Source organism: Cherax quadricarinatus, unplaced genomic scaffold, assembly GCF_038502225.1.
Source record: "Cherax quadricarinatus isolate ZL_2023a unplaced genomic scaffold, ASM3850222v1 Contig506, whole genome shotgun sequence".
Classification (NCBI taxonomy): domain Eukaryota; kingdom Metazoa; phylum Arthropoda; class Malacostraca; order Decapoda; family Parastacidae; genus Cherax; species Cherax quadricarinatus.
This window is the reverse complement of record NW_027195532.1, coordinates 126,347-152,437: the sequence shown is the minus strand read 5'-3', so window position 1 is coordinate 152,437 and position 26,091 is coordinate 126,347. Positions and strand designations below refer to the sequence as shown.

Here is a 26,091-nt window from a genome sequence, read left to right as displayed (position 1 = left end):
TATCATCACATACTAACTTCATATGATCTAAATGCAATTCTTTATACTGACCACTACTAATTTCTATATATTATACTTATTGCCAATGATATGTTCAACTACTCGATAAGGACCAACAAACTTTTGATCAAGCTTAGGCATTGCAGACGTTTTGTTAAAGTTAGTCAGCATAACTCTAGAACTTACTTTGATTTTGGACGGCTTAGCTCGAGTGTTTGCGACTCTTGTAAATTCTGCTGTTGATTTATGAAGTGTTTCACGGATTCTTCTAAAGACGCTTTGAGCTAAGGTGGTACGAGTTGCTATGAAATCATCAGGGTTGTAATTTGGTTCTCGATTAGAATATAGCAACTCATAAGGCAAATGTTTATCTACACCGTACAATGCATAATGTGGAGTGTCACCTATAAAAACATTGTAAGCAGAATTTATAGAACACTGCACATCAGGTATAACTTCATCCCAAGTTTCACTGTTGGGATTGATAGTGGCTCTCAAGACATCAAGTACTTTCTTATTGGCTCGTTCTGCTAACCCATTACTGGCAGGATGATGAGGAACAATGGTGGATTTAGAGATCTTGTACAAGGTACACAAATTTTCAAGAATCTCATTACAGAATTCACCTCCATTGTCTGTTACTAGGGACTTAGGGGTGGTATGCCTGCAGATAATGGGTTCTTTAAACGCTTTAGCTACTGTCTCGGCAGTCTTATCTGCAATAGGAACTAACTCACAATATCTGGTGAAATGGTCTACCATAACACACAGATGTTTGTTGCCCTGGAGGGAACATTGGAAATTAGTTAACAGATCTAGCACAACTCTTTCCCATGGTTCGCTAGTAGTTGGATACACTTGGATTGGATTAGGACAATTAGCATTACCTTCATTTTGCATGCAGACACTACATTTCTTAACACACTCAGAAATATCAGCTGACATACGAGGCCAAAAGTATTTCAATCTGGCTTGTTTTACTGAACGATCCATACCAGGGTGCACAACACCTGGTACATCGTGAACTAGCTGTAAGGCTACATTCACTAGTGACTGTGGAATTACTAACTGGTATACTCTTCTGCCAGGAGTACCCAACTCGGCAGTTCGATACAGTAATTCTTGGTTCATGACAAAGTCACTGATGGGCGCTGGTGGCTTCACAGTCAGAATAAGATCTTCCTGGAGCAGGAATCGAATCACACCAGACCACATGGGATCTGCTCGTTGAGCATCTTTACATCTTCAGCAGTAAATGGAGGGTCTGCAGTTACTATACTATCATGTCGCGATAAGGCATCTGTGGCTACATTTGAATTGCCAGGTAAGTGTTCAAAGGTGGGAATCAACTCTTGGATAGTCAAGGTCCATCTGGCTAACCTTCCAGTAGGTTGTTTGTTCTGGAATAAAGGTATCAGTGGAGCATGGTCTGTCAAGACATGAACAGGGTACTGGTAAATAATGTCTTGGAAGTGCTTTAAAGACCATGCTATTGCTAAAGCTTCTTGCTCAGTTACTGTATAATTACGTTCAGCCTTCGTAAGGACTCGGCTAGCAAATGCAACTGCGTTGCACTTGCCATCAGTCTTCTGAGCTAGTACAGCACCTATGCCAATAGAACTAGCATCAGTTGTCAGATAGAAGGGCTTAGAAAAACCTGGAAATTTCAAAATTGGAGCAGATGTTAGCTTTTCTTTTAGAGTTTGGAATGCTCTTTCTTGACAGAAGGTCCAAACGAAAGGAGCATCCTTCTTAAGCAACTCAGTTAGAGGAGCAGCTATGGAAGAAAAATTGGCAATGAAAGATCTATAAAAACCTGCTAAGCCCACAAAGGATCTTACGGCATCAGCAGTTTTGGGAGTTGGAAAATTTAGTACTGCAGTTACTTTACTTTGGTCAGTCGTAACCCCTCTAGGAGTGACTACGTGACCAAGAAACTTGATTTCTGATCTGCAAAATTGACATTTAGACAGTTTGATCTTTAAACTGGCTTCTTCAAGCTTACCAAGTACTACATCAAGTCTTTTCAAGTGTTTAAACAATTCTTTAGACATGACGATTACGTCATCTAAGTACACCATAATTGCATTACCTATGAGACCTCTAATGATACTAGCCATGAGCCTTCAGAACGTGATGGGGGAGGATCGTAATCCAAAGGCCATACGGAGGAAGTAATAATGACCTGTAGGAGTGGAGAATGCAGTTAACTCTTGGCTGTCCTCGTGAAGAGGGACTTGCCAAAACCCTTGTAACAAGTCCAGGGTTGAAAAGACTGTTATCTCCAATGTTACGTAAAAGATCACCCAGTACAGGAAGTGGAAAGTGATCTGGAATAGTTTTCACATTTAACTTCCTAAAGTCAGTCACTGGGCACCAAGTACCATCCTTCTTAGGCACTAGGATCAAGGGCACATTCCAAGGTGAATTGCTATGTGTAATAACTCCATCATCAAGCATTTGATTGATCAATTTTTCTGCGACAGCAACTTGTGAATGAGGCATTCTGTATGCAGGTATATAGATAGGTCTAGTACCAGGCTCAAGTGGAATACGATGGGACAATAAGTTCGTTATACCCATCTTCTCGCCTGGTAAGGCAATGGCTTTACGACGTTTGTTCAACAGAGTCAACAGACACTTGTCTTCATCTGGGAAGTCAGTGGGAGCTAAATCTTTCTCCTCAACTGGTGGAACAGATTGATCCAGTGAAGTGGATGAGGTCTCCCTGGTAGATATAGTACCGACCCATTGGTCAGGTGACAACTCATCCTCTACCTGAACAGGGTAAGGATAGTGAACAAGGTCAACAAGATTGGTATTTGCTCTGAGACGAACACTGTGAGCAGAAGTGTTAGCTAGGAATAAATGGATCTTACTATATCTTACAACATGTAAGGATGGTTCAACAAACAGACCTTTTACTTTGCAAAAATCACTGTCAACTAGGACGTTATCACCATCTGGAACAATAGGTACAACAACAGACACTCTAAGAGAGCACTAGCCGTGACAGAAACGTCTTTCTGCAGATGGCATGTGACATCAACAAGAGATGGCATTACTAGTTGCAAGTAATCGTTTTCTGACAAGGAGTCCCCTGTGGAGAAACTACTACTTGAACTAGCAGACATTGCAGGGATAGGCTCAGCACTCAAGGTAGTCAGAGCGTCATTGGACACTTGAGGTAACTGGACACTATCTTGCAAGCCTGAAGTTGCAGGAACACAGACAGGAGTGACAGGATCACCAGTGCCTGACTGCTTGGGTATGCTACTGGAAAATGCACTGGCCTGTGGCAGTATGGCAGATCTCGGATTCAAGCTGGTAACCCCAAAATGGTACGATCAAGTCTTCAATTTGGGCAAGCCATCGATAAGGGTCGAGCACAATGCGTAAGTCTCGCATGGAAGCAAATCTCAGTAGAAGATCACCAGGGAAAGTAATCTGGTCGACAACAAGGAAGGAAGCAGTGAAGTCTCTACCTTGGATAGAAAAGGTGAGGGAAGTCCGACCTCAGACACGCAGGTGAGAACCAGCTACTCCACTAAGGGAGGACACATGAGTCGGTTCTACGAGAAGGACATGTTGTAACTGCTTATCCCTAAACAAACTAGACCTGATAATATTGACTTGCACACCAGAGTCCATGAACAAATGAACGGGTGCATTATGAACAGATGCTTGCACTATAGGGCCTATCGTTGCATTGGAAGTTATGTGCAGACAAAAAGGAGGGTTGTCATCAGAAAAGATTTGTTCCACTTCATCCCCAAAATCATCTACTTCAGAGACGTGTGAAGCAACATCATCAGCAGGTTTGTCATTCTCGAGACTGCTTAAGGCTTCAAAGGAATTGTGAACGGGGATGGTGTACTCATTATCGCCTAATGTCACCATGGGACGGTTTGACTGGGGCGCTCGAATTCCCACGAACTGGAAGAATGAGCTTGGATCTGGTTAATCTGAGAACCACTGCATCTGTTTCCTCTCCTGGTTCTGTGGTTTGAACGGCCACGGAAAGATCTAGAGTACTGAAGGTTGTAGAGAGCATTGCACTCAGATATGTCATGTCCATGTATTCTATGATAAGCACAGTAGGAAAGATCAGACTGGTACTCATCATCAGTACGACGCTTCTTAGGGTGACTATCAGGACAATTAACTGCAATATGGCCACGGAAACCACAGTTGTAACAAGTCCGCTGACTATAGTTACTGAATATACTATGAATACTACGAGGTTTATAATGACTCTGTACACTGGTCCTTGGTGATCACTGCGATGGTTGACGACCACGATTTGTCTCTGTGGCGCAAACAAGAGGTGGTGTAGACTGTGGCATAGGTGTGAAATTACTTTTGATACATGGGAAAGTACCCTGGGGCACAAGGAACATACATGATTTAGGGCTGTAAGTGGTTCCATCATCACAGTTGGAGGATTAGCCTCATAAGCACACACGGAAGCAGGCGGCATTAGTTCTTTGATTGCTCCAAAAGCTGCTATTTTAGCAAACAACGCTGTGGATGGTTTATCCTCGTCAGGGACAAAAGCTGAGGACTGGACAGCATTGATAAATGATGATAAAAGTTTATCTAATCTAACAGCAAATGCACTCAATGATTTATCAGTCATGGGTGTAGCATTCACGAGCTCCCGAAGAACGACATATGGATCAGCTGTTTTTACTGGTACAAGGAAAGAACGTATTGTGACCACTTAGTAAGATTCCTGAAATCTCGCATTTCAAGGAGATCAACAACGTGAACAGCAGCAGGAGGCCGATGAAGAGCTTCTTTCACAAGTCTGATAAGACTTTCCTCTGAAGGAGGACCGTCAACTAGAGCATTAACACGAGAACGAATGGCATTAAACCATGCTTCAAGACTATGTACATGGCCATTGAATAAAGGTAACGCATCAAAGGAATCACGAGTAAAAGTATAGTGTCTCAGTGTCTGGGTCGGTCTGTCAGTCGATAAGGAACTATGAGGACTGATGACAGAAGCAGCAGTAGACTGAGAGGTCTGAGTGTCGCCATTCACTAAAGCATCACTTGAAGGTATGTGAGGCATAATGGCAAAGAAGTTGCACAAAAACAAATAATGCAAAAATAATGAACAATAAAAATGTTATAAAATGCTAAAATTGAAATAAAAGAGATGTAACTAATTCTGCAGAAGTAATAACAAAAATGTCTAAGATACACTGCAAGAGGAAGGACAACTCAATATGAGGGACTGCTGGACAAGATAAAGAAACACATTGAAATTTACAAGTAAAAATATTACTGGAGGGTGAATTAAATGCAAAATAAGCTGTCTGTACTCTTGCTAATAAAGAAATTAACTAATAAAATTGTAAATCAATATAAAAAGTATAAAATAAAATCACTAAATTGTATGTAACGAGAGATAACTGGGGAAATTTAAATATTTTCTAAGAATGTATAAACAAAATTGAAATAAACACTTACAAGTGGCAGGGAACTCACAACACTTACAAGTGGCGGGGCACACAACACTTAAAAGTGGCGGGGCACACAACACTTACAAGAAGCGGGGCACACAACACTTACAAGTGGCAGGGAACACAAAACACTTTCAAGTGGCGGGGCACAAAACACTTACAAGTGGCGGGGCACAAAACACTTACAAGTGGCGGGGCACACAACACTTACAAGTGGCAGGGCACACAACACTTACAAGTGGCGGGGCACACAACACTTACAAGTGGCGGGGCACACAACACTTACAAGTGGCGGGGCACACAACACTTACAAGTGGCGGGGAACACAACACTTATAAGTGGCGAGGCACACAACACTTACAAGTGGCGGGGCACACAACACTTATAAGTGGCGGGGCACACAACACTTACAAGTGGCGGGGCACACAACACTTACAAGTGGCGGGGCACACAACACTTACAAGTGGCGGGGCACACAACACTTACAAGTGGCGGGGCACACAACACTTACAAGTGGCGGGGAACACAACACTTATAAGTGGCAGGGCACACAACACTTACAAGTGGCGGGGCACACAACACTTACAAGTGGCGGGGCACACAACACTTATAAGTGGCGGGGCACACAACACTTACAAGTGGCGTGGCACACAACACTTACAAGTGGCGGGGCACACAACACTTATAAGTGGCGGGGCACACAACACTTACAAGTGGCGGGGCACACAACACTTACAAGTGGCGGGGCACACAACACTTACAAGTGGCGGGGCACACAACACTTACAAGTGGCGGGGCACACAACACTTACAAGTGGCGGGGCACACAACACTTACAAGTGGCGGGGCACACAACACTTACAAGTGGCGGGGCACACAACACTTACAAGTGGCGCGGCACACAACACTTACAAGTGGCGCGGCATACAACACTTACAAGTGCCGGGGCATACAACACTTATAAGTGGCGGGGCACACAACACTTACAAGTGGCGTGGCACACAACACTTACAAGTGGCGGGGCACACAACACTTACAAGTGGCGGGGCACACAACACTTACAAGTGGCGGGGCACACAACACTTACAAGTGGCGGGGCACACAACACTTACAAGTGGCGGGGCACACAACACTTACAAGTGGCGGGGCATACAACACTTACAAGTGGCGGGGCACACAACACTTACAAGTGGCAGGGCATACAACACTTACAAGTGGCGGGGCACACAACACTTACAAGTGGCGGGGCACACAACACTTACAAGTGGCGGGGCACACAACACTTACAAGTGGCGGGGCACACAACACTTACAAGTGGCGGGGCACACAACACTTACAAGTGGCGGGGCACACAACACTTACAAGTGGCGGGGCACACAACACTTACAAGTGGCGGGGCACACAACACTTACAAGTGGCGGGGCACACAACACTTACAAGTGGTGGGGCACACAACACTTACAAGTGGCGGGGCACACAACACTTACAAGTGGCGGGGCACACAACACTTACAAGTGGCAGGGCACACAACACTTACAAGTGGCGGGGCACACAACACTTACAAGTGGCGGGGCACACAACACTTACAAGTGGCGGGGCACACAACACTTACAAGTGGCGGGGCATACAACACTTACAAGTGGCGGGGCACACAACACTTACAAGTGGCGGGGCACACAACACTTACAAGTGGCGGGGCACACAACACTTACAAGTGGCGGGGCACACAACACTTACAAGTGGCGTGGCACACAACACTTACAAGTGGCGGGGCATACAACACTTATAAGTGGCGGGGCATACAACACTTATAAGTGTTGGGGCACACAACACTTACAAGTGGCGGGGCACACAACACTTACAAGTGGCGGGGCACACAACACTTATAAGTGGTGGGGCACACAACACTTACAAGTGGCGGGGCACACAACACTTACAAGTGGCGGGGCACACAACACTTATAAGTGGTGGGGCACACAACACTTACAAGTGGCGGGGCACACAACACTTACAAGTGGCGGGGCACACAACACTTACAAGTGGCAGGGCACACAACACTTACAAGTGGCGGGGCACACAACACTTACAAGTGGCGGGGCACACAACACTTATAAGTGGTGGGGCACACAACACTTACAAGTGGCGGGGCACACAACACTTACAAGTGGCGTGGCACACAACACTTACAAGTGGCAGGGCACACAACACTTTCAAGTGGCGTGGCACACAACACTTACAAGTGGCGTGGCACACAACACTTATAAGTGGTGGGGCACACAACACTTACAAGTGGCGTGGCACACAACACTTACAAGTGGCGTGGCACACAACACTTACAAGTGGCGGGGCACACAACACTTACAAGTGGCGTGGCACACAACACTTACAAGTGGCGTGGCACACAACACTTACAAGTGGCGTGGCACACAACACTTACAAGTGGCGTGGCACACAACACTTACAAGTGGCGGGGCACACAACACTTATAAGTGGCGGGGCACACAACACTTACAAGTGGCGGGGCACACAACACTTACAAGTGGCGTGGCACACAACACTTACAAGTGGCGGGGCACACAACACTTACAAGTGGCGCGGCACACAACACTTACAAGTGGCGGGGCACACAACACTTACAAGTGGCGGGGCATACAACACTTACAAGTGGCGGGGCACACAACACTTACAAGTGGCGGGGCACACAACACTTACAAGTGGCGGGGCACACAACACTTACAAGTGGCGGGGCACACAACACTTACAAGTGGCGGGGCACACAACACTTACAAGTGGCGGGGCACACAACACTTATAAGTGGCGGGGCACACAACACTTACAAGTGGCGGGGCACACAACACTTACAAGTGGCGTGGCACACAACACTTACAAGTGGCGGGGCATACAACACTTATAAGTGGTGGGGCACACAACACTTACAAGTGGCGGGGCATACAACACTTACAAGTGGCGGGGCACACAACACTTACAAGTGGCGGGGCACACAACACTTACAAGTGGCGGGGCACACAACACTTACAAGTGGCGGGGCACACAACACTTACAAGTGGCGGGGCACACAACACTTACAAGTGGCGGGGCACACAACACTTACAAGTGGCGGGGCACACAACACTTACAAGTGGTGGGGCACACAACACTTACAAGTGGCGGGGCATACAACACTTACAAGTGGCGGGGCACACAACACTTACAAGTGGCGGGGCACACAACACTTACAAGTGGCGGGGCACACAACACTTACAAGTGGCGTGGCACACAACACTTACAAGTGGCGGGGTATACAACACTTATAAGTGGCGGGGCATACAACACTTACAAGTGGCGGGGCACACAACACTTACAAGTGGCGGGGCACACAACACTTACAAGTGGCGGGGCACACAACACTTACAAGTGGCGGGGCACACAACACTTACAAGTGGCGTGGCACACAACACTTACAAGTGGCGGGGCATACAACACTTATAAGTGGCGGGGCATACAACACTTACAAGTGGCGGGGCACACAACACTTACAAGTGGCGGGGCACACAACACTTACAAGTGGCGGGGCACACAACACTTACAAGTGGCGGGGCACACAACACTTACAAGTGGCGGGGCATACAACACTTACAAGTGGCGGGGCACACAACACTTATAAGTGGTATGGCACACAACACTTACAAGTGGCGGGGCACACAACACTTACAAGTGGCGGGGCACACAACACTTACAAGTGGCGGGGCACACAACACTTACAAGTGGCGGGGCACACAACACTTACAAGTGGCGGGGCACACAACACTTATAAGTGGTGGGGCACACAACACTTAAAAGTGGCGGGGCACACAACACTTACAAGTGGCGTGGCACACAACACTTACAAGTGGCGGGGCACACAACACTTTCAAGTGGCGTGGCACACAACACTTACAAGTGGCGTGGCACACAACACTTATAAGTGGTGGGGCACACAACACTTACAAGTGGCGTGGCACACAACACTTACAAGTGGCGTGGCACACAACACTTACAAGTGGCGGGGCACACAACACTTACAAGTGGCGGGGCACACAACACTTACAAGTGGCGGGGCATACAACACTTACACGTGGCGTGGCATACAACACTTATAAGTGGCGGGGCACACAACACTTACAAGTGCCGGGGCATACAACACTTATAAGTGGCGGGGCACACAACACTTACAAGTGCCGTTGCATACAACACTTATAAGTGGTGGGGCATACAACACTTACAAGTGGCGGGGCATACAACACTTACAAGTGGCGTGGCATACAACACTTACAAGTGGCGGGGCATACAACACTTATAAGTGGCGGGGCATACAACACTTACAAGTGCCGGGGCATACAACACTTACAAGTGCCGGGGCACACAACACTTACAAGTGCCGGGGCACACAACACTTACAAGTGGCGGGGCATACAACACTTACAAGTGGCGGGGCATACAACACTTACAAGTGGCGTGGCATACAACACTTACAAGTGGCGGGGCACACAACACTTACAAGTGGCGGGGCATACAACACTTACAAGTGGCGGGGCACACAACACTTACAAGTGCCGGGGCATACAACACTTATACGTGGTGGGGCATACAACACTTACAAGTGGCGGGGCATACAACACTTACAAGTGGCGGGGCATACAACACTTACAAGTGGCGGGGCATACAACACTTACAAGTGGCGGGGCATACAACACTTACAAGTGGCGGGGCATACAACACTTACAAGTGGCGGGGCATACAACACTTACAAGTGGCGGGGCATACAACACTTACAAGTGGCGGGGCACACAACACTTACAAGTGGCGGGGCACACAACACTTATAAGTTGTGGGGCACACAACACTTACAAGTGCCGGGGCACACAACACTTACAAGTGGCGGGGCATACAACACTTACAAGTGGCGGGGCATACAACACTTACAAGTGGCGGGGCATACAACACTTACAAGTGCCGGGGCACACAACACTTACAAGTGGCGGGGCATACAACACTTACAAGTGGCGGGGCACACAACACTTACAAGTGGCGGGGCACACAACACTTACAAGTGGCGGGGCACACAACACTTACAAGTGGTGGGGCACACAACACTTACAAGTGGTGGGGCACACAACACTTACAAGTGGCGGGGCACACAACACTTACAAGTGCCGGGGCACACAACACTTACAAGTGGCGGGGCACACAACACTTACAAGTGGCGGGGCACACAACACTTACAAGTGGCGGGGCACACAACACTTACAAGTGCCGGGGCACACAACACTTACAAGTGGCGGGGCACACAACACTTACAAGTGGCGGGGCACACAACACTTACAAGTGCCGGGGCACACAACACTTACAAGTGCCGGGGCACACAACACTTACAAGTGGCGGGGCACACAACACTTACAAGTGGTGGGGCACACAACACTTACAAGTGCCGGGGCACACAACACTTACAAGTGCCGGGGCACACAACACTTACAAGTGGCGGGGCACACAACACTTACAAGTGCCGGGGCACACAACACTTACAAGTGCCGGGGCACACAACACTTACAAGTGGCGGGGCACACAACACTTATAAGTGGCGTGGCACACAACACTTACAAGTGCCGGGGCACACAACACTTACAAGTGCCGGGGCACACAACACTTACAAGTGGCGGGGCACACAACACTTATAAGTGGTGGGGCACACAACACTTACAAGTGCCGGGGCACACAACACTTACAAGTGGCGGGGCATACAACACTTACACGTGGCGTGGCATACAACACTTATAAGTGGCGGGGCACACAACACTTACAAGTGCCGGGGCATACAACACTTATAAGTGGCGGGGCACACAACACTTACAAGTGCCGGGGCATACAACACTTATAAGTGGCGGGGCATACAACACTTACAAGTGCCGGGGCACACAACACTTACAAGTGCCGGGGCACACAACACTTACAAGTGGTGGGGCACACAACACTTACAAGTGGCGGGGCATACAACACTTACAAGTGGCGTGGCATACAACACTTATAAGTGGCGTGGCACACAACACTTACAAGTGCCGGGGCACACAACACTTACAAGTGGCGGGGCATACAACACTTACAAGTGGCGGGGCATACAACACTTACAAGTGGCGTGGCATACAACACTTATAAGTGGCGGGGCACACAACACTTACAAGTGCCGGGGCATACAACACTTATAAGTGGCGGGGCACACAACACTTACAAGTGCCGGGGCATACAACACTTATAAGTGTTGGGGCATACAACACTTACAAGTGGCGGGGCATACAACACTTACAAGTGGCGTGGCATACAACACTTACAAGTGGCCGGGCATACAACACTTACAAGTGGCGGGGCATACAACACTTACAAGTGCCGGGGCACACAACACTTACAAGTGGCCGGGCATACAACACTTACAAGTGGCGGGGCATACAACACTTACAAGTGCCGGGGCACACAACACTTACAAGTGGCGGGGCACACAACACTTATAAGTGGTGGGGCACACAACACTTACAAGTGCCGGGGCACACAACACTTACAAGTGGCGTGGCATACAACACTTACAAGTGGCGGGGCATACAACACTTACAAGTGGCGGGGCATACAACACTTACAAGTGCCGGAGCACACAACACTTACAAGTGGCGGGGCACACAACACTTATAAGTGGTGGGGCACACAACACTTACAAGTGCCGGGGCACACAACACTTACAAGTGGCGTGGCACACAACACTTATAAGTGGTGGGGCACACAACACTTACAAGTGCCGGGGCACACAACACTTACAAGTGGCGTGGCACACAACACTTACAAGTGCCGGGGCATACAACACTTACAAGTGCCGGGGCACACAACACTTACAAGTAGCGAGGCACACAACACTTATAAGTGGTGGGGCACACAACACTTACAAGTGCCGGGGCACACAACACTTTCAAGTGGCGTGGCACACAACACTTACAAGTGGCGGGGCACACAACACTTACAAGTGCCGGGGCACACAACACTTACAAGTGCCGGGGCACACAACACTTACAAGTGGCGGGGCACACAACACTTATAAGTGGTGGGGCACACAACACTTACAAGTGCCGGGGCACACAACACTTACAAGTGGCGGGGCACAAAACACTTATAAGTGGCGTGGCACACAACACTTACAAGTGCCGGGGCACACAACACTTACAAGTGCCGGGGCACACAACACTTACAAGTGGCGGGGCACACAACACTTATAAGTGGTGGGGCACACAACACTTACAAGTGCCGGGGCACACAACACTTACAAGTGCCGGGGCATACAACACTTATAAGTGGTGGGGCACACAACACTTACAAGTGGCGGGGCACACAACACTTACAAGTGGCGGGGCATACAACACTTACAAGTGGCGGGGCATACAACACTTACAAGTAGCGTGGCACACAACACTTACAAGTGGCGGGGCATACAACACTTACAAGTGGCGTGGCACACAACACTTACAAGTGCCGGAGCATACAACACTTATAAGTGGTGGGGCACACAACACTTACAAGTGGCGGGGCATACAACACTTAAAAGTGGCGGGGCATACAACACTTACAAGTGGCGTGGCACACAACACTTACAAGTGGCGGGGCACACAACACTTACAAGTGGCGGGGCATACAACACTTACAAGTGGCGGGGCACACAACACTTACAAGTGGCGGGGCATACAACACTTACAAGTGGCGGGGCACACAACACTTACAAGTGGCGGGGCATACAACACTTACAAGTGGCGGGGCACACAACACTTACAAGTGGCGGGGCATACAACACTTACAAGTGGCGGGGCACACAACACTTACAAGTGGCGTGGCACACAACACTTACAAGTGCCGGGGCATACAACACTTACAAGTGGCGGGGCATACAACACTTACAAGTGGCGGGGCATACAACACTTACAAGTGGAGGGGCATACAACACTTACAAGTGGCGGGGCACACAACACTTACAAGTGGCGGGGCATACAACACTTACAAGTGGCGGGGCATACAACACTTACAAGTGGTGGGGCACACAACACTTACAAGTGGCGGGGCATACAACACTTACAAGTGGCGGGGCATACAACACTTACAAGTGGCGGGGCATACAACACTTACAAGTGGCGGGGCATACAACACTTATAAGTGGTGGGGCACACAACACAAGTGGCGGGGCACACAACACTTACAAGTGGCGGGGCATACAACACTTACAAGTGGCGGGGCACACAACACTTACAAGTGGCGGGGCACACAACACTTACAAGTGGCGGGGCATACAACACTTACAAGTGGCGGGGCATACAACACTTACAAGTGGCGGGGCATACAACACTTACAAGTGGCGGGGCACACAACACTTACAAGTGGCGGGGCATACAACACTTACAAGTGGCGGGGCATACAACACTTACAAGTGGCGGGGCATACAACGCTTATAAGTGGTGGGGCACACAACACTTACAAGTGGCGGGGCATACAACACTTACAAGTGGCGTGGCACACAACACTTACAAGTGTTGGGGCATACAACACTTATAAGTGGTGGGGCACACAACACTTACAAGTGGCGGGGCATACAACACTTTCAAGTGGCGCGGCACACAACACTTACAAGTGGCGGGGCATACAACACTTACAAGTGGCGGGGCACACAACACTTACAAGTGGCGGGGCACACAACACTTACAAGTGGTGGGGCATACAACACTTACAAGTGGCATGGCATACAACACTTACAAGTGGTGGGGCACACAACACTTATAAGTGGCGTGGCACACAACACTTACAAGTGGCGGGGCACACAACACTTACAAGTGGCGGGGCACACAACACTTATAAGTGGCGTGGCATACAACACTTACAAGTGGTGGGGCACACAACACTTACAAGTGGCGGGGCACACAACACTTATAAGTGGCGTGGCACACAACACTTATAAGTGGCGTGGCATACAACACTTACAAGTGGTGGGGCACACAACACTTACAAGTGGCGGGGCACACAACACTTTCAAGTGGCGCAGCACACAACACTTACAAGTGGCGGGGCATACAACACTTACAAGTGGCGGGGCACACAACACTTACAAGTGGCGGGGCACACAACACTTACAAGTGGTGGGGCACACAACACTTACAAGTGGCGTGGCATACAACACTTACAAGTGGCGGGGCACACAACACTTATAAGTGGCGTGGCATACAACACTTACAAGTGGCGGGGCACACAACACTTACAAGTGGCGGGGCATACAACACTTATAAGTGGCGGGGCACACAACACTTATAAGTGGCGTAGCACACAACACTTACAAGTGGCGGGGCACACAACACTTTCAAGTGGCGTGGCACACAACACTTACAAGTGGCGGGTCACACAACACTTACAAGTGGCGTGGCACACAACACTTACAAGTGGCGGGGCACACAACACTTATAAGTGGCGTGGCACACAACACTTACAAGTGGCGTGGCACACAACACTTACAAGTGGCGGGGCACACAACACTTATAAGTGGCGTGGCACACAACACTTACAAGTGGCGGGGCACACAACACTTACAAGTGGCAGGGCACACAACACTTACAAGTGGCGGGGCACACAACACTTATAAGTGGCGTGGCACACAACACTTACAAGTGGCGGGGCATACAACACTTACAAGCGGCAGGGTACACAACACTTACAAGTGGCGGGGCACACAACACTTACAAGCGGCGGGGCATACAACACTTATAAGTGGCGTGGCACACAACACTTACAAGTGGCGGGGCATACAACACTTATAAGTGGTGGGGCACACAACACTTACAAGTGGCGGGACACACAACACTTACAAGTGGCGGGGCACACAACACTTACAAGCTGCAGGGTACACAACACTTACAAGTGGCACGGTGCACAACAAGGATTTTACACTTATTTATCAATTATGTTCTTACAAGAAAATCTTGCTGTGACTGATACGACAAAAATTGCTAGCAAAAATAATGGTACACAAGTCTGCGAAAAAATCAAGGGAATGAGACACTGCTGGTATACGGAAAAAAAGGTACACAGAAATAAATGGATGATTTAGTATACTGGGGTGAATATCACTGCAGGAACTACAATAATAACAAATACTGGAGAATACAATGCTGAAAGAACACAAGATAAAAAAATGAATGAATTACTTCACACGGAGTGACTGTCTGGTACACTATACAATAATACTTGCTACAGACAGAGAGTAACATAAAAAAAACACAGATAAAAATATAAAAGTGAAACACGAAAGATATACGATAACACTGAAAAAATAATGTAAAAATAATGAGTCAAAGAAGCACTGAAAACACAAGGCTTAGAGTACACAAGAAATTCACTGTAAATGTCTCACACACGCAAATGTCTGTAAATGCAGGAAAATGTCTCTAAACAAAAAATTATCACTGAAGTCTGGAGTGGTAGACGGAGTGACGAGTGATGAGGGGAAGGTTGCCCTGTGTGGGTGATGATTCCTCCTACACTCACACTATTGTCGTAAAGAAATGTGCTTTCTAGGTGAACTCTCATAAATGGCTTTATCGTTGGCGCACAGCCACAATCTCTTGACCAATTATGTGAGCCAAAACAGTACTAGGACCCGGTACAAGGGTGGAAAAAGCCACAGGTAGATGAGGTGAAGAGTGGGTGGTGGGTGCGTGGAGCGTCAACTCGCTGGCGCTCACTGGCGCACAGTCTCACCACTCACAAAGGTGGCTTAATTAACTAAACAACAAATGCCACATGGATGGTAAAGACCACTCTAGCATCCATCTGGGGGCACAAGCAATATAGGAGACAATACTGCAGAGGAACTTGCGTGGCTTACTTCTCTATCTCAGCTGGGTTAGAAGCTGGGTTTGCTGACTGGCTTAACCCACGAGAATGGCTGACTGGAAGACGTGTAACGGTGCACACAGCATGAAGGAGCAGGTGAATGACAGGAGACAGGTTGGATGATAGGCTGAGGCAGGCTGACTAGCGCTCACTTCCACAGTCTGGCTTACTGGCTGGGTTAATTGCTAAATCTGGGTCAACCCCTTGGAGATTGAAGCAATTAGCACATGAAGTAAGTCAGGAAGCTTGAAAAAACGGCTGCAACTGGTTTGCAGGCTGAAGCGACACAGGGTGGAGGTGAGTGAGGGTAAGTGGCTAGCTGGAGGTGACACGGTTCACCTCTGACCTGCCGGCACCCCACAAACAATCTTCTAACGTCTGAAATACCCCTAAATCCACGCCCACACCGCTGGCACCAATTTGTCATGTGGGTTCAATAACGTGGATAGGGTAAAAATACTCACATAGGCTGGTTAGTACATATAATATATAACGGAAAGTGTGGAAAGCGCCATCAGCCGACCTGCCTCTCTCTGCTCTCTATCTCAGACTGACCCCCCAGTGCCTACAGGGTGAGCAGTGTTTGAAAACATGCTATGGTCAGCAGCAATGTGAATAACAGTCAGTGATTCACACAGATGGTTAGTAGTGAGTCATCTACTGGTACACTGGTTACTGGTAACTGGTTACTAGGAACTTGTACTACTACTGAGAGGTGCACACTGTGGCCCAGGAGACTGTGGTGAACACTGTGGCCCAGGAGACTGTGGTGCACACTGTGGCCCAGGAGACTGGTGCACACTGTGGCCCAGGAGACTGTTGTGCACACTGTGCCCAGGAGACTGTTGTGCACACTGTGGCCCAGGAGACTGTTGTGCACACTGTGGACCAGGAGACTGTGTTGCACACTGTGGCCCAGGATACTGTTGTACACACTCTGGCCCAGGAGATAGTGGTGCACACTGTGGTCCAGGAGACTTGGTGCACACTGTGGCCCAGGAGACTGTTGTGCACACTGTGGCCCAGGAGACTGTTGTACACACTCTGGCCCAGGAGATGGTGGTGCACACTGTGACCCAGGAGATTGTGGTGCACACTGTGGCCCAGGAGACTGTGGTGCACACTGTGGCCCAGGAGACTGGGTATGACCTTCTCGGATCACTCACCCACCAAACTATATTTAGTTTATTTTTTTCTGTAATATTCATAATTAAATGCTTAAGTCTAGTTTGCAAGATTTTTTTTTTTTAGTGAATTTTCAAGTGATTCCTAACCTATATGTTTATGCCTTAATAGATAATACACTAAAGAATTTCGTGACAAAATTATCCATACATAAACCCCATCACAAACCCATCACAAACCCCAACCACACAGTGACAAACCCCAATGCAACTGAACAATCTAATCCAAAACCCACACACTGTTCCCTCTCCCCCCACCCCCAATATCACAAACCCCACCCCTACAGGTGCTCCCCATGGGCACTCTGCACTCTCCCCCCATCAAAAACCCTACCCACACCGCAAATCCCCATAGGCCCCCTCCAGCGCTCCCGCTTCCCCAAACCCAATATTTTCCCTGGAACACCTTGATAGATAAGAAGCTGAAGGTGTGGTCCATGAACGCAGATGGATTAACAAATAAATATGAGAAGAAGAATGAAAGAATCAATGACAAGTCCCCAGACATCATAGCAGTCACAGAAACGAAACTCACTGAAACAATAACAGATGCAATCTTCCCACCTGGATATCAGATCCTGAGGAAAGACAGAAGGTGCAGAGGGGGAGGAGGGGTTGCACTGCTCATAAACATCTATTGGGGTTTTGAGGAAATGGAAGGCATAGGCGAAATTGGAGAAAGGGACTACATAGCAGCTACATTTCAGTCTGAGGAACATAAGGCAGTCATTGCAGTGATATAAAACTCACCACAGAACTGCAGACGACCAAGAGAGGAATATGAAGAGAACAACAGAGCGATGGTGGACACACTGGCTGAGGTGGCGCGAAGAGCTGAATCGTGCAGAGCAAAGTTACTGGTTATGGATGATTTCAACCATAGGGAGATCAACTGGGAAAGCCTGGAGCCTCACGGGGGTCCTGACACATGGAGAGCCAAGATGATGGATGTAGTACTGGAAAACCTCATGCATGAACACGTCTGGGTCACTACCAGAGAGAGAGGGGAGGATGAACCAGTAAGACTGGACCTTATGTTCACCCTGAGCAGTTCAGACATTTAGAACATCTCTTATGAGAGGCCCCTTGGAGCTAGCGATCACGTGGTTCTGAATTTTGATTACACAGTAGAGCTACAAGTGGAGAGGGTAACAGGAGTCAATTGGGAAAAGCCAAACTATAAAAGGGGAGACTACACATGTATGAGGAACTTCCTGCGGGAAGTTCAGTCGGACAGAGAACTTGTAGGAAAGTCAGTAAACGAAATGATGGAATATGAAACAACAAAATGCAAGGAGGCAGAGGAAAGGTTTGTTCCCCTGGGCAACAGTATTAAGGTAATACAGGTATAAGTAGAATCTACTTATACCTGTATTAATCGTCTCCTTCTAGATTCCCCCATTTTCACAAAGATATTCCTAACGGGCGATCATTGAAGAAGATAAAATGAAGCTACTACTTCCTTATATTAATTTCCGAAGAGATACACTAAGAAAGAGATATGAGTGTCAGTTGATTATAGCAGTGAGCTAATTAATGAAACAGCTTGATATATACAAGCTTATTGTTATGTGCTAGCTTCAAGTATATAAATACTTAAATGAGATAGATAATAACCTGTGCGCAGATACACTATGAGTATTATATATATGGATTAATAGATTATAGCAGTGAACTAATTAATGAAGTGGCTTGATATATACATATATTAGTATATAGTACTAGCTTCAAGTATATAAATACTTAAATGAGATAGATAATAACCTGTGCGCAGATACACTATGAGTATTATATATATGGATTAATAGATTATAGCAGTGAACTAATTAATGAAGTAGCTTGATATATATATATATATATATATATATATTATACTAGCTTCAAGTATATAAATACTTAGATGATATAGATAATAGCCTGTGTGCAGATACACTATGAATATCATATATATATTAATGGATTATGTGATTTACAAGATTATGAATGATTCGAGAAGGATTTACATTTAAAGAAATGTATATATATATATAGACATTAAGGAGGATGGGAGAATTTGTAAAGTTAAATACGTAGTTTTTATGATGATCGTAGTTTATTTGTTTGAGAGATTAAAGTTGTAGATTCAAAGTAAAGCTAAAGATTAGCATTTCACTTACGTTGAAAAGGTTGTCGCAGGGGTGACTTATTTTGGTTGTTATGAAGACTTGCTAATTATTATGGTTAGGAAAAATATTTTTAGGTTTAAGTAGGCAATTGAGGAAATAATAGTTTGGCGATAGATAATAGTACTGTACAGGAAAGTTGAAATATTTAGTGAAATAAATGGGAAGTATTAGTTAAATTAAGTACCTTGTGTATTAGGGATACTTTACATTAAATATTTATAATATCTTCCCGAAATAAGAAGAGCTAAATTAAAGGTCGAGTTTTTGTGGTAAAAAAATTCAAAACCTTATTTTAGTAGTGAAATGTTAATCGGGTCTTAAGATATCTGGTTTTTTTTTGAAAAAAATTCAATTTTTTCTTTGCATTAAGGTAAGGCAAGGCTTAGGAACAGAGGGGGCTAGCTCTTTGTTTAATTATTTTAGTTATAAAAATAAATAGAAAGGTATGTTTAACTAGGCTTAGGGGTAGCTATGTTTACAGGGAGTTGTATCTGAGGTACAAGGAGAAAAATATTTATTATTTTTTAAGTAGGTAGGAAAGACTTTTTATGAATTTAGTTTAAAGATTTAGAGTGGGTGTATAAGTATATAGGTTGTTTGTTTTAAACAAATTTTGGAAAATTAATGAGATTTATTGAAGGGGTGATGAGTATAAGGAATTCGGCAAATAGAGCTCTTCCGCCTGTTTATCAAAAACATGTCTGTATGAGAGTTATATAAAGTCTGACCTGCCCATTGGGGACTAAAAGGCCGCGGTATTTTGACCGTGCGAAGGTAGCATAATCATTAGTCTTTTAATTGAAGGCTGGAATGAATGGTTGGACGAGAAGGAAGCTGTCTCTATCTCAGAGATTGAATTTAACTTTTAAGTGAAAAGGCTTAAATGAGTTAGAGGGACGATAAGACCCTATAAAGTTTATACATGAAGTTGGTTAAGAGTGATTTGAGGTGTTAAAGTTTATTATCAACAGAGTGTTTAGTTGGGGCGACTAGGATATAAATTATATAACTGTTTTTTGTTTAAATCAGAGATATTTGTTCATATGATCCCTTTTTAGGATTAGAGAATAAATTACTTTAGGGATAACAGCGTAATTTTTTTTTAAGAGTTCTTATCGACAAGAGAGTTTGCGACCTCGATGTTGAATTAAAAATTTCTCTGTGGTGTAGCGGTTACAGGAGAAGGTCTGTTCGACCTTTAAATTTTTACATGATTTGAGTTCAGACCGGCGAAAGCCAGGTTGGTTTCTATCTTCTAAGGAGTTCAAAGTTATTTTAGTACGAAAGGATTAAATAATTGAAATAGTTTTAATAAAAAATCAGAAAAAAGCAGGGACTTTTCTTTAATCTCCAAAATTAATATTTTAAGTAAACTATTTTCTGTTAGAGTTTTGAGGGCCGTAGAGGTCTTGAAGAGATATTAATAATATTAACAATAACAATTAAGGTAAGTAAGAGATATAAAATTACTAGGGTAGTAAGAGGGAAAGAAGTAATGGAGTAGATGGAACTGGTTGACAAGGTGGCTAAATTTGTTTTATTCTTTAGAATTAAGAATAGTCTAGATTTGGAAAATTTTGATGGGAGAAGTAAGAGATCTAGAAAGATTAAGGCAAAGGATATGGGTAAGGATAGGGTGATTAGTAGACTAGATTTAGAATGAATTTTAAAGGCTTCGTTGGAAGCAAGAGAAGAGACAAAATGAACAAAATTAGTATTCCTCCTAGAAAGATTAGGAATAGAATATATGAAAATCAGTAGGAAGGCCCGAATAGGCCTGAAAGAGCACAGATAAGAATGGTTTGGGCAAGTAGGGCCAGTCCTATGGAGAGAGGGTGGGTCAGAGTCGTGAATAGGACAGCAACTCTTAGGGTAATAGGAAGAGTGAAATATAAAATATTATAACTGATTTTGTATAAAGTTCTAAAAATGGGCTTTATCTTTGGTTTACAAGACCAAGATTTTTGTTTAAACTACTAGAACCTTTCAATTTAAATAGTTTAGAGTATAAAACGTCGGGTTGTGACATCGAAGATATAAGAAAGTTATTTTAAATCATGATGTGGGGTGCCTATAGTCATTTAGTGAGTTTAGTGTTTTTGCTATTTAGGGCATTGGGTTTTATTTTATTTAGTTTGGTGAGATTAAGCTCGGGGTCTTCTTATGTAATTGAGTGAGAGCTTTTTTCTTTAAATTCTTCTTCTGTTGTAGTAACTTTGATTTATGATTGAGTAAGGTTCTTATTCTTAGGGGTAGTTTTGTTTATTTCCTCTATGGTAATATACTATAGGGGGGATTATATGAGTGGTGATAAGAGGTATAGGCGATTTATATATTTAGTTTTTGGTTTTGTTTTATCTATAGGGGCTTTGATTATTAGCCCAAATTTAATTAGAATCCTTTTAGGTTGGGACGGGTTAGGGTTAATTTCCTATATATTGGTAATTTATTATCAAAATGAGAAATCAGCAAATGCAGGTATATTGACAGTTTTGTCAAATCGGATTGGAGATGTTGGGATTTTATTGAGCATTTCTTTATTTTTCATGCTAGGGGGTTGAAATTTTATTTTTTATGAAAGGTATTTGAGTGGGAATTTTTTATTATTGAAAATTTTAGTGTGCGTTGCTGCTATGACTAAGAGAGCTCAAATTCCGTTCTCGGCTTGGCTTCCGGCAGCTATAGCTGCTCCTACTCCAGTTTCAGCTTTAGTTCATTCTTCAATACTAGTTACAGCTGGCGTTTATATTTTGATTCGCTTTAGTGGGGCTTTAAGAGGTTCATGTGTACAAAGAGTCTTGTTGATTGTTTCTTGCTTAACTATATTTATAGCGGGCTTGGGGGCTAATTTTGAGTTTGATCTGAAAAAAATTATTGCTCTATCAACTTTGAGACAATTGGGCGTGATAATGAGTATTTTATCTTTAGGGTTTGCTGATTTAGCTTTTTTTCATTTATTAACTCATGCCTTGTTTAAGGCTTTGCTGTTTATGTGTGCGGGGATGGTAATTCATAGAGTTAGAGAGTATCAAGATATTCGTAATATGGGTAGGTTAGTGATATGTATGCCTTTGACCAGGGTCTGCATGAATTTAGCTAATCTGGCTCTATGTGGGATACCTTTCTTGGCTGGATTTTACTCTAAAGATTTAATTTTAGAAGTTGCATTTATAAGGGAAGTTAATATTTTTAGATTTTTTTTATATGTTTTGAGTACTGGTTTAACAGTATGCTATACATTTCGATTAATTTACTATAGAATAAGGAGGTTTTCTAATATAAGGTCTGTAGCACTTGTCAGGGAAAACCATAGGAAAATGTTAAAGGGAATAATGACACTAAGGGTTGGGGCTGTAACAAGGGGGTGTATATTAGCTTGAGTAGTGTTCCCGGAGTCTTATATGATTTGTTTAAGGGTTTCTTTAAAAACTTTAGCTTTATTAGTGAGAGGGTTAGGGGCTCTTTTAGGGTATGTTGTTAGCATGGTAGGGTCAGGGACTAGGTTAAAGACTGTCAAGTTTTATTCTTATGTTATGTTTGTGAGGTCTATGTGGTTTATGCCGATTTTGTCGACTTTTAGGGCACCCCGTTGAAGACTAAGGAGTGCGGAGTTTTTTTTTAAGATTGGAGATAAAGGTTGGTCAGAGTATTTTGGGGGCGAGGGAGGATTCGGCGGGGTGATAAAAGGTTCTATTTACTTGCAGTCAAGACAAGATAATATGATTGTAATTTATATAAAAGGATTTTTTATTTGAATTATTGTCGTGTTTTTTATTTTTATTTAATTAACTTATATATTTTAAATTAGAATTTTGCATTGAAGCTGCAAAGGTGGCTATTAGCCTGTAGGTGATATTTTTAGAAGGAAAATCTTCAGTTTTACATTGAAAATGTAATGTGTTTTTTACACTATAAAAAAGAGAAGTGAACGGAATTTAACCGCTCGGGAAATAAGTTAGAAGCTTTTTCACTGACCTAGTTCTCCTTGACAGGAAAAAATTCAATCTTATCATTAACAGTAATATGCCTCTGGTTTTGGCTTCTGTCAAAATAAACTAGAGGTTTGGAACCAAAATTTAGGTCGAAACCAAATGCAATCTTTCGCTTTCTAATTTGAAAAGGGTTTATAAACACTTTATGAATGCAACTCATATGTCATTATTGACTACATTTCCAGTTAGATCATTCTAAGGCACCTTTATATCATTCATAGTAGAGGCCTATGAGAAGGATTAGGAGGAAAAACAACCCTGTAAATCTTCAAGAGAAGATATCTGTAAGGGGAGAGATATGGGCTAGAGGGAGAATTAATGTAATTTCTACGTCAAAAATTAGGAAAATCACAGCAATGAGGAAAAATCGAAGCCTAAAGGGTAGCCGAGCTGAAGTCTTAGGATCAAATCCGCACTCGAATGGGGATATTTTTTCTCGGTCTATAATGGTTTTTTTCGATAGAATTGAGGATAAGGTTATAATTAAAGTTGTAACTCTGAGAGTGAGAAGAGCGATCAGGTTGGTAGTTAGAATTAATTTTTCTAAACAATTAGACTTTCTAGTTGGAAGCTAGACGTACCATTAGTACTAAAAAATTATCTCCCTCATCAGTAAATAAAAACATAAAGGAGTAATCAAACTATATCAACGAAATGTCAGTACCAAGCTGCGGCTTCAAATCCAAAGTGGTGGCTGTTAGAGAAGTGACACTTGAATAGGCGATAAAAACAGACTGTTAGAAATGAAGTCCCAATGATCACATGAAGACCGTGGAATCCAGTTGCCACAAAGAAGGTAGACCCATAGATTGAGTCTGCGATAGAGAAAGACGCTTCTAAATATTCGTATGCTTGAAGGGAGGTGAAGTAAACTCCAAGGAGGATGGTTAATCCTAGACTTTGTATAGCTTCATAATGGCGTGAGTTAAGGATTGCGTGATGTGCTCAAGTTACTGTTGCTCCCGATGAAAGTAGAATAGTTGTATTAAGAAGGGGAATTTGGAAGGGATTGAAAGGTTGGATACCTTCGGGTGGTCAAAGTATTCCGATTTCAATTGTAGGTGCAAGACTCCTGTGAAAGAACGCCCAAAAAAAAGAGAAGAAAAATAGTACCTCAGAGACGATAAATAAAATTATTCCCCACCGGAGGCCTTTTATGACGGCTTGGGTGTGAAGCCCTTGATACGTTCCCTCTCGAGTTACATCTCGCCATCATTGAATTACGGTTAAAAAAATAGGAATAAATCTAAAAAAGAGGAGGTCTGGATTAAATTGATGAAATCATTTGATGAGCCCCGATGTTAAAAGTATAGCTCTAATTGATCCGGTCAAGGGTCAAGGTCTTATGTCAACCAAATGAAAGGCATGGTGTCTATGTAATGACATTAATTTACTTCACTGGCATAAAGAGTTCTGAGAACTGCAAATACATAGGATTGAATGATTGCAACAGCAGACTCTAGTATAAGGAGAGGAATTTGGGCTAGAATGAGAAAAATTAGTAGTTTAGTGGATAAAGAGGGCCCTATCCTCCCAAGTAAAGTAAGGAGTAGGTGGCCTGCAATTATGTTTGCTGCGAGTCGGATGGCCAATGTGCCAGGTCGAATAATATTCCTAATTGTTTCGATGAGGACTATAAAAGGTATTAGCGTATTTGGGGTTCCCTGGGGCACTAAGTGGGCAAATATGTGTTGGGTGTGGTTTAACCATCCAAACAAAATAAAGGTCAACCATAAAGGTAGAGCTAAGGTTAGAGTTATTGTTAGATGTCTGGATCTGGTAAAGATATAAGGAAGGAGACCTAGAGAGTTATTAAAAAGAATGAAGCTAAATAATGAAATAAATAAAAATGATAGACCTGGATTAGAGGGACCTAAAATTGTTTTAAACTCATTGTGAAGGGTTAATATAATTTTAAATCACAGATAAAGCCATCGGGATGGAGAGGTTCAGAAGAGGATTGGAACAAATAGGAACCCTAAGAATGTTGATACTCAGTTTAGATTAAGTGAAAGGATACTTGAAGATGGCTCAAAAATGGAAAACAGTCTTGCTATCATTTTCAGGGTTTTTCTAGAATTGTTGATGTACGGGTGAAAGTTTCTGTTTTAATTGGAAGTTTATAGAAGAAGTTAATAATAAAGAATAAAATGTATCCAAGAGTGAATATTAGAAAGAGATTAAGTCAAAGTAAAGATCCTATTTGAGGCATTCTAAAATATCATAAGGATGATAATTTTAATCTGACAAACTAATGTTATTTTTTAACTAATTTTAGTCTCTAGAAGTAGGAGAACTACTTTTTTAGGTTTAAAAGACCTAAACTTTATAAGTTATCTGGAG

At 44.2% G+C, this 26,091-nt stretch overlaps 1 protein-coding gene and 2 pseudogenes across 1 annotated transcript; 1 reads left to right on the top strand and 2 right to left on the bottom strand.

Moving 5' to 3' along the window:
• Nucleotides 1–21,579: 21,579 nt before the first annotated feature.
• LOC138851400 (NADH-ubiquinone oxidoreductase chain 5-like) lies at nucleotides 21,580–23,136 on the top strand. The gene has a single exon (XM_070080478.1). The coding sequence runs from the start codon at nucleotides 22,390–22,392 to the stop codon at nucleotides 23,134–23,136; it is 747 nt and encodes a 248-aa protein (XP_069936579.1). The 5' UTR covers nucleotides 21,580–22,389.
• A 539-nt stretch (nucleotides 23,137–23,675) lies between these two features.
• Nucleotides 23,676–25,134, bottom strand: LOC128692787 (cytochrome c oxidase subunit 3-like; annotated as a pseudogene).
• On the bottom strand, nucleotides 23,676–25,894 carry LOC138851397 (ATP synthase subunit a-like; annotated as a pseudogene).
• Between the last annotated feature and the right edge of the window lie 197 nt (nucleotides 25,895–26,091).

Excerpts from the sequence above, each read along its gene's own strand:
- LOC138851400 (XM_070080478.1), top strand. The coding sequence starts at position 22,390 with ATGACTAAGAGAGCTCAAATTCCGTTCTCGGCTTGGCTTCCGGCAGCT.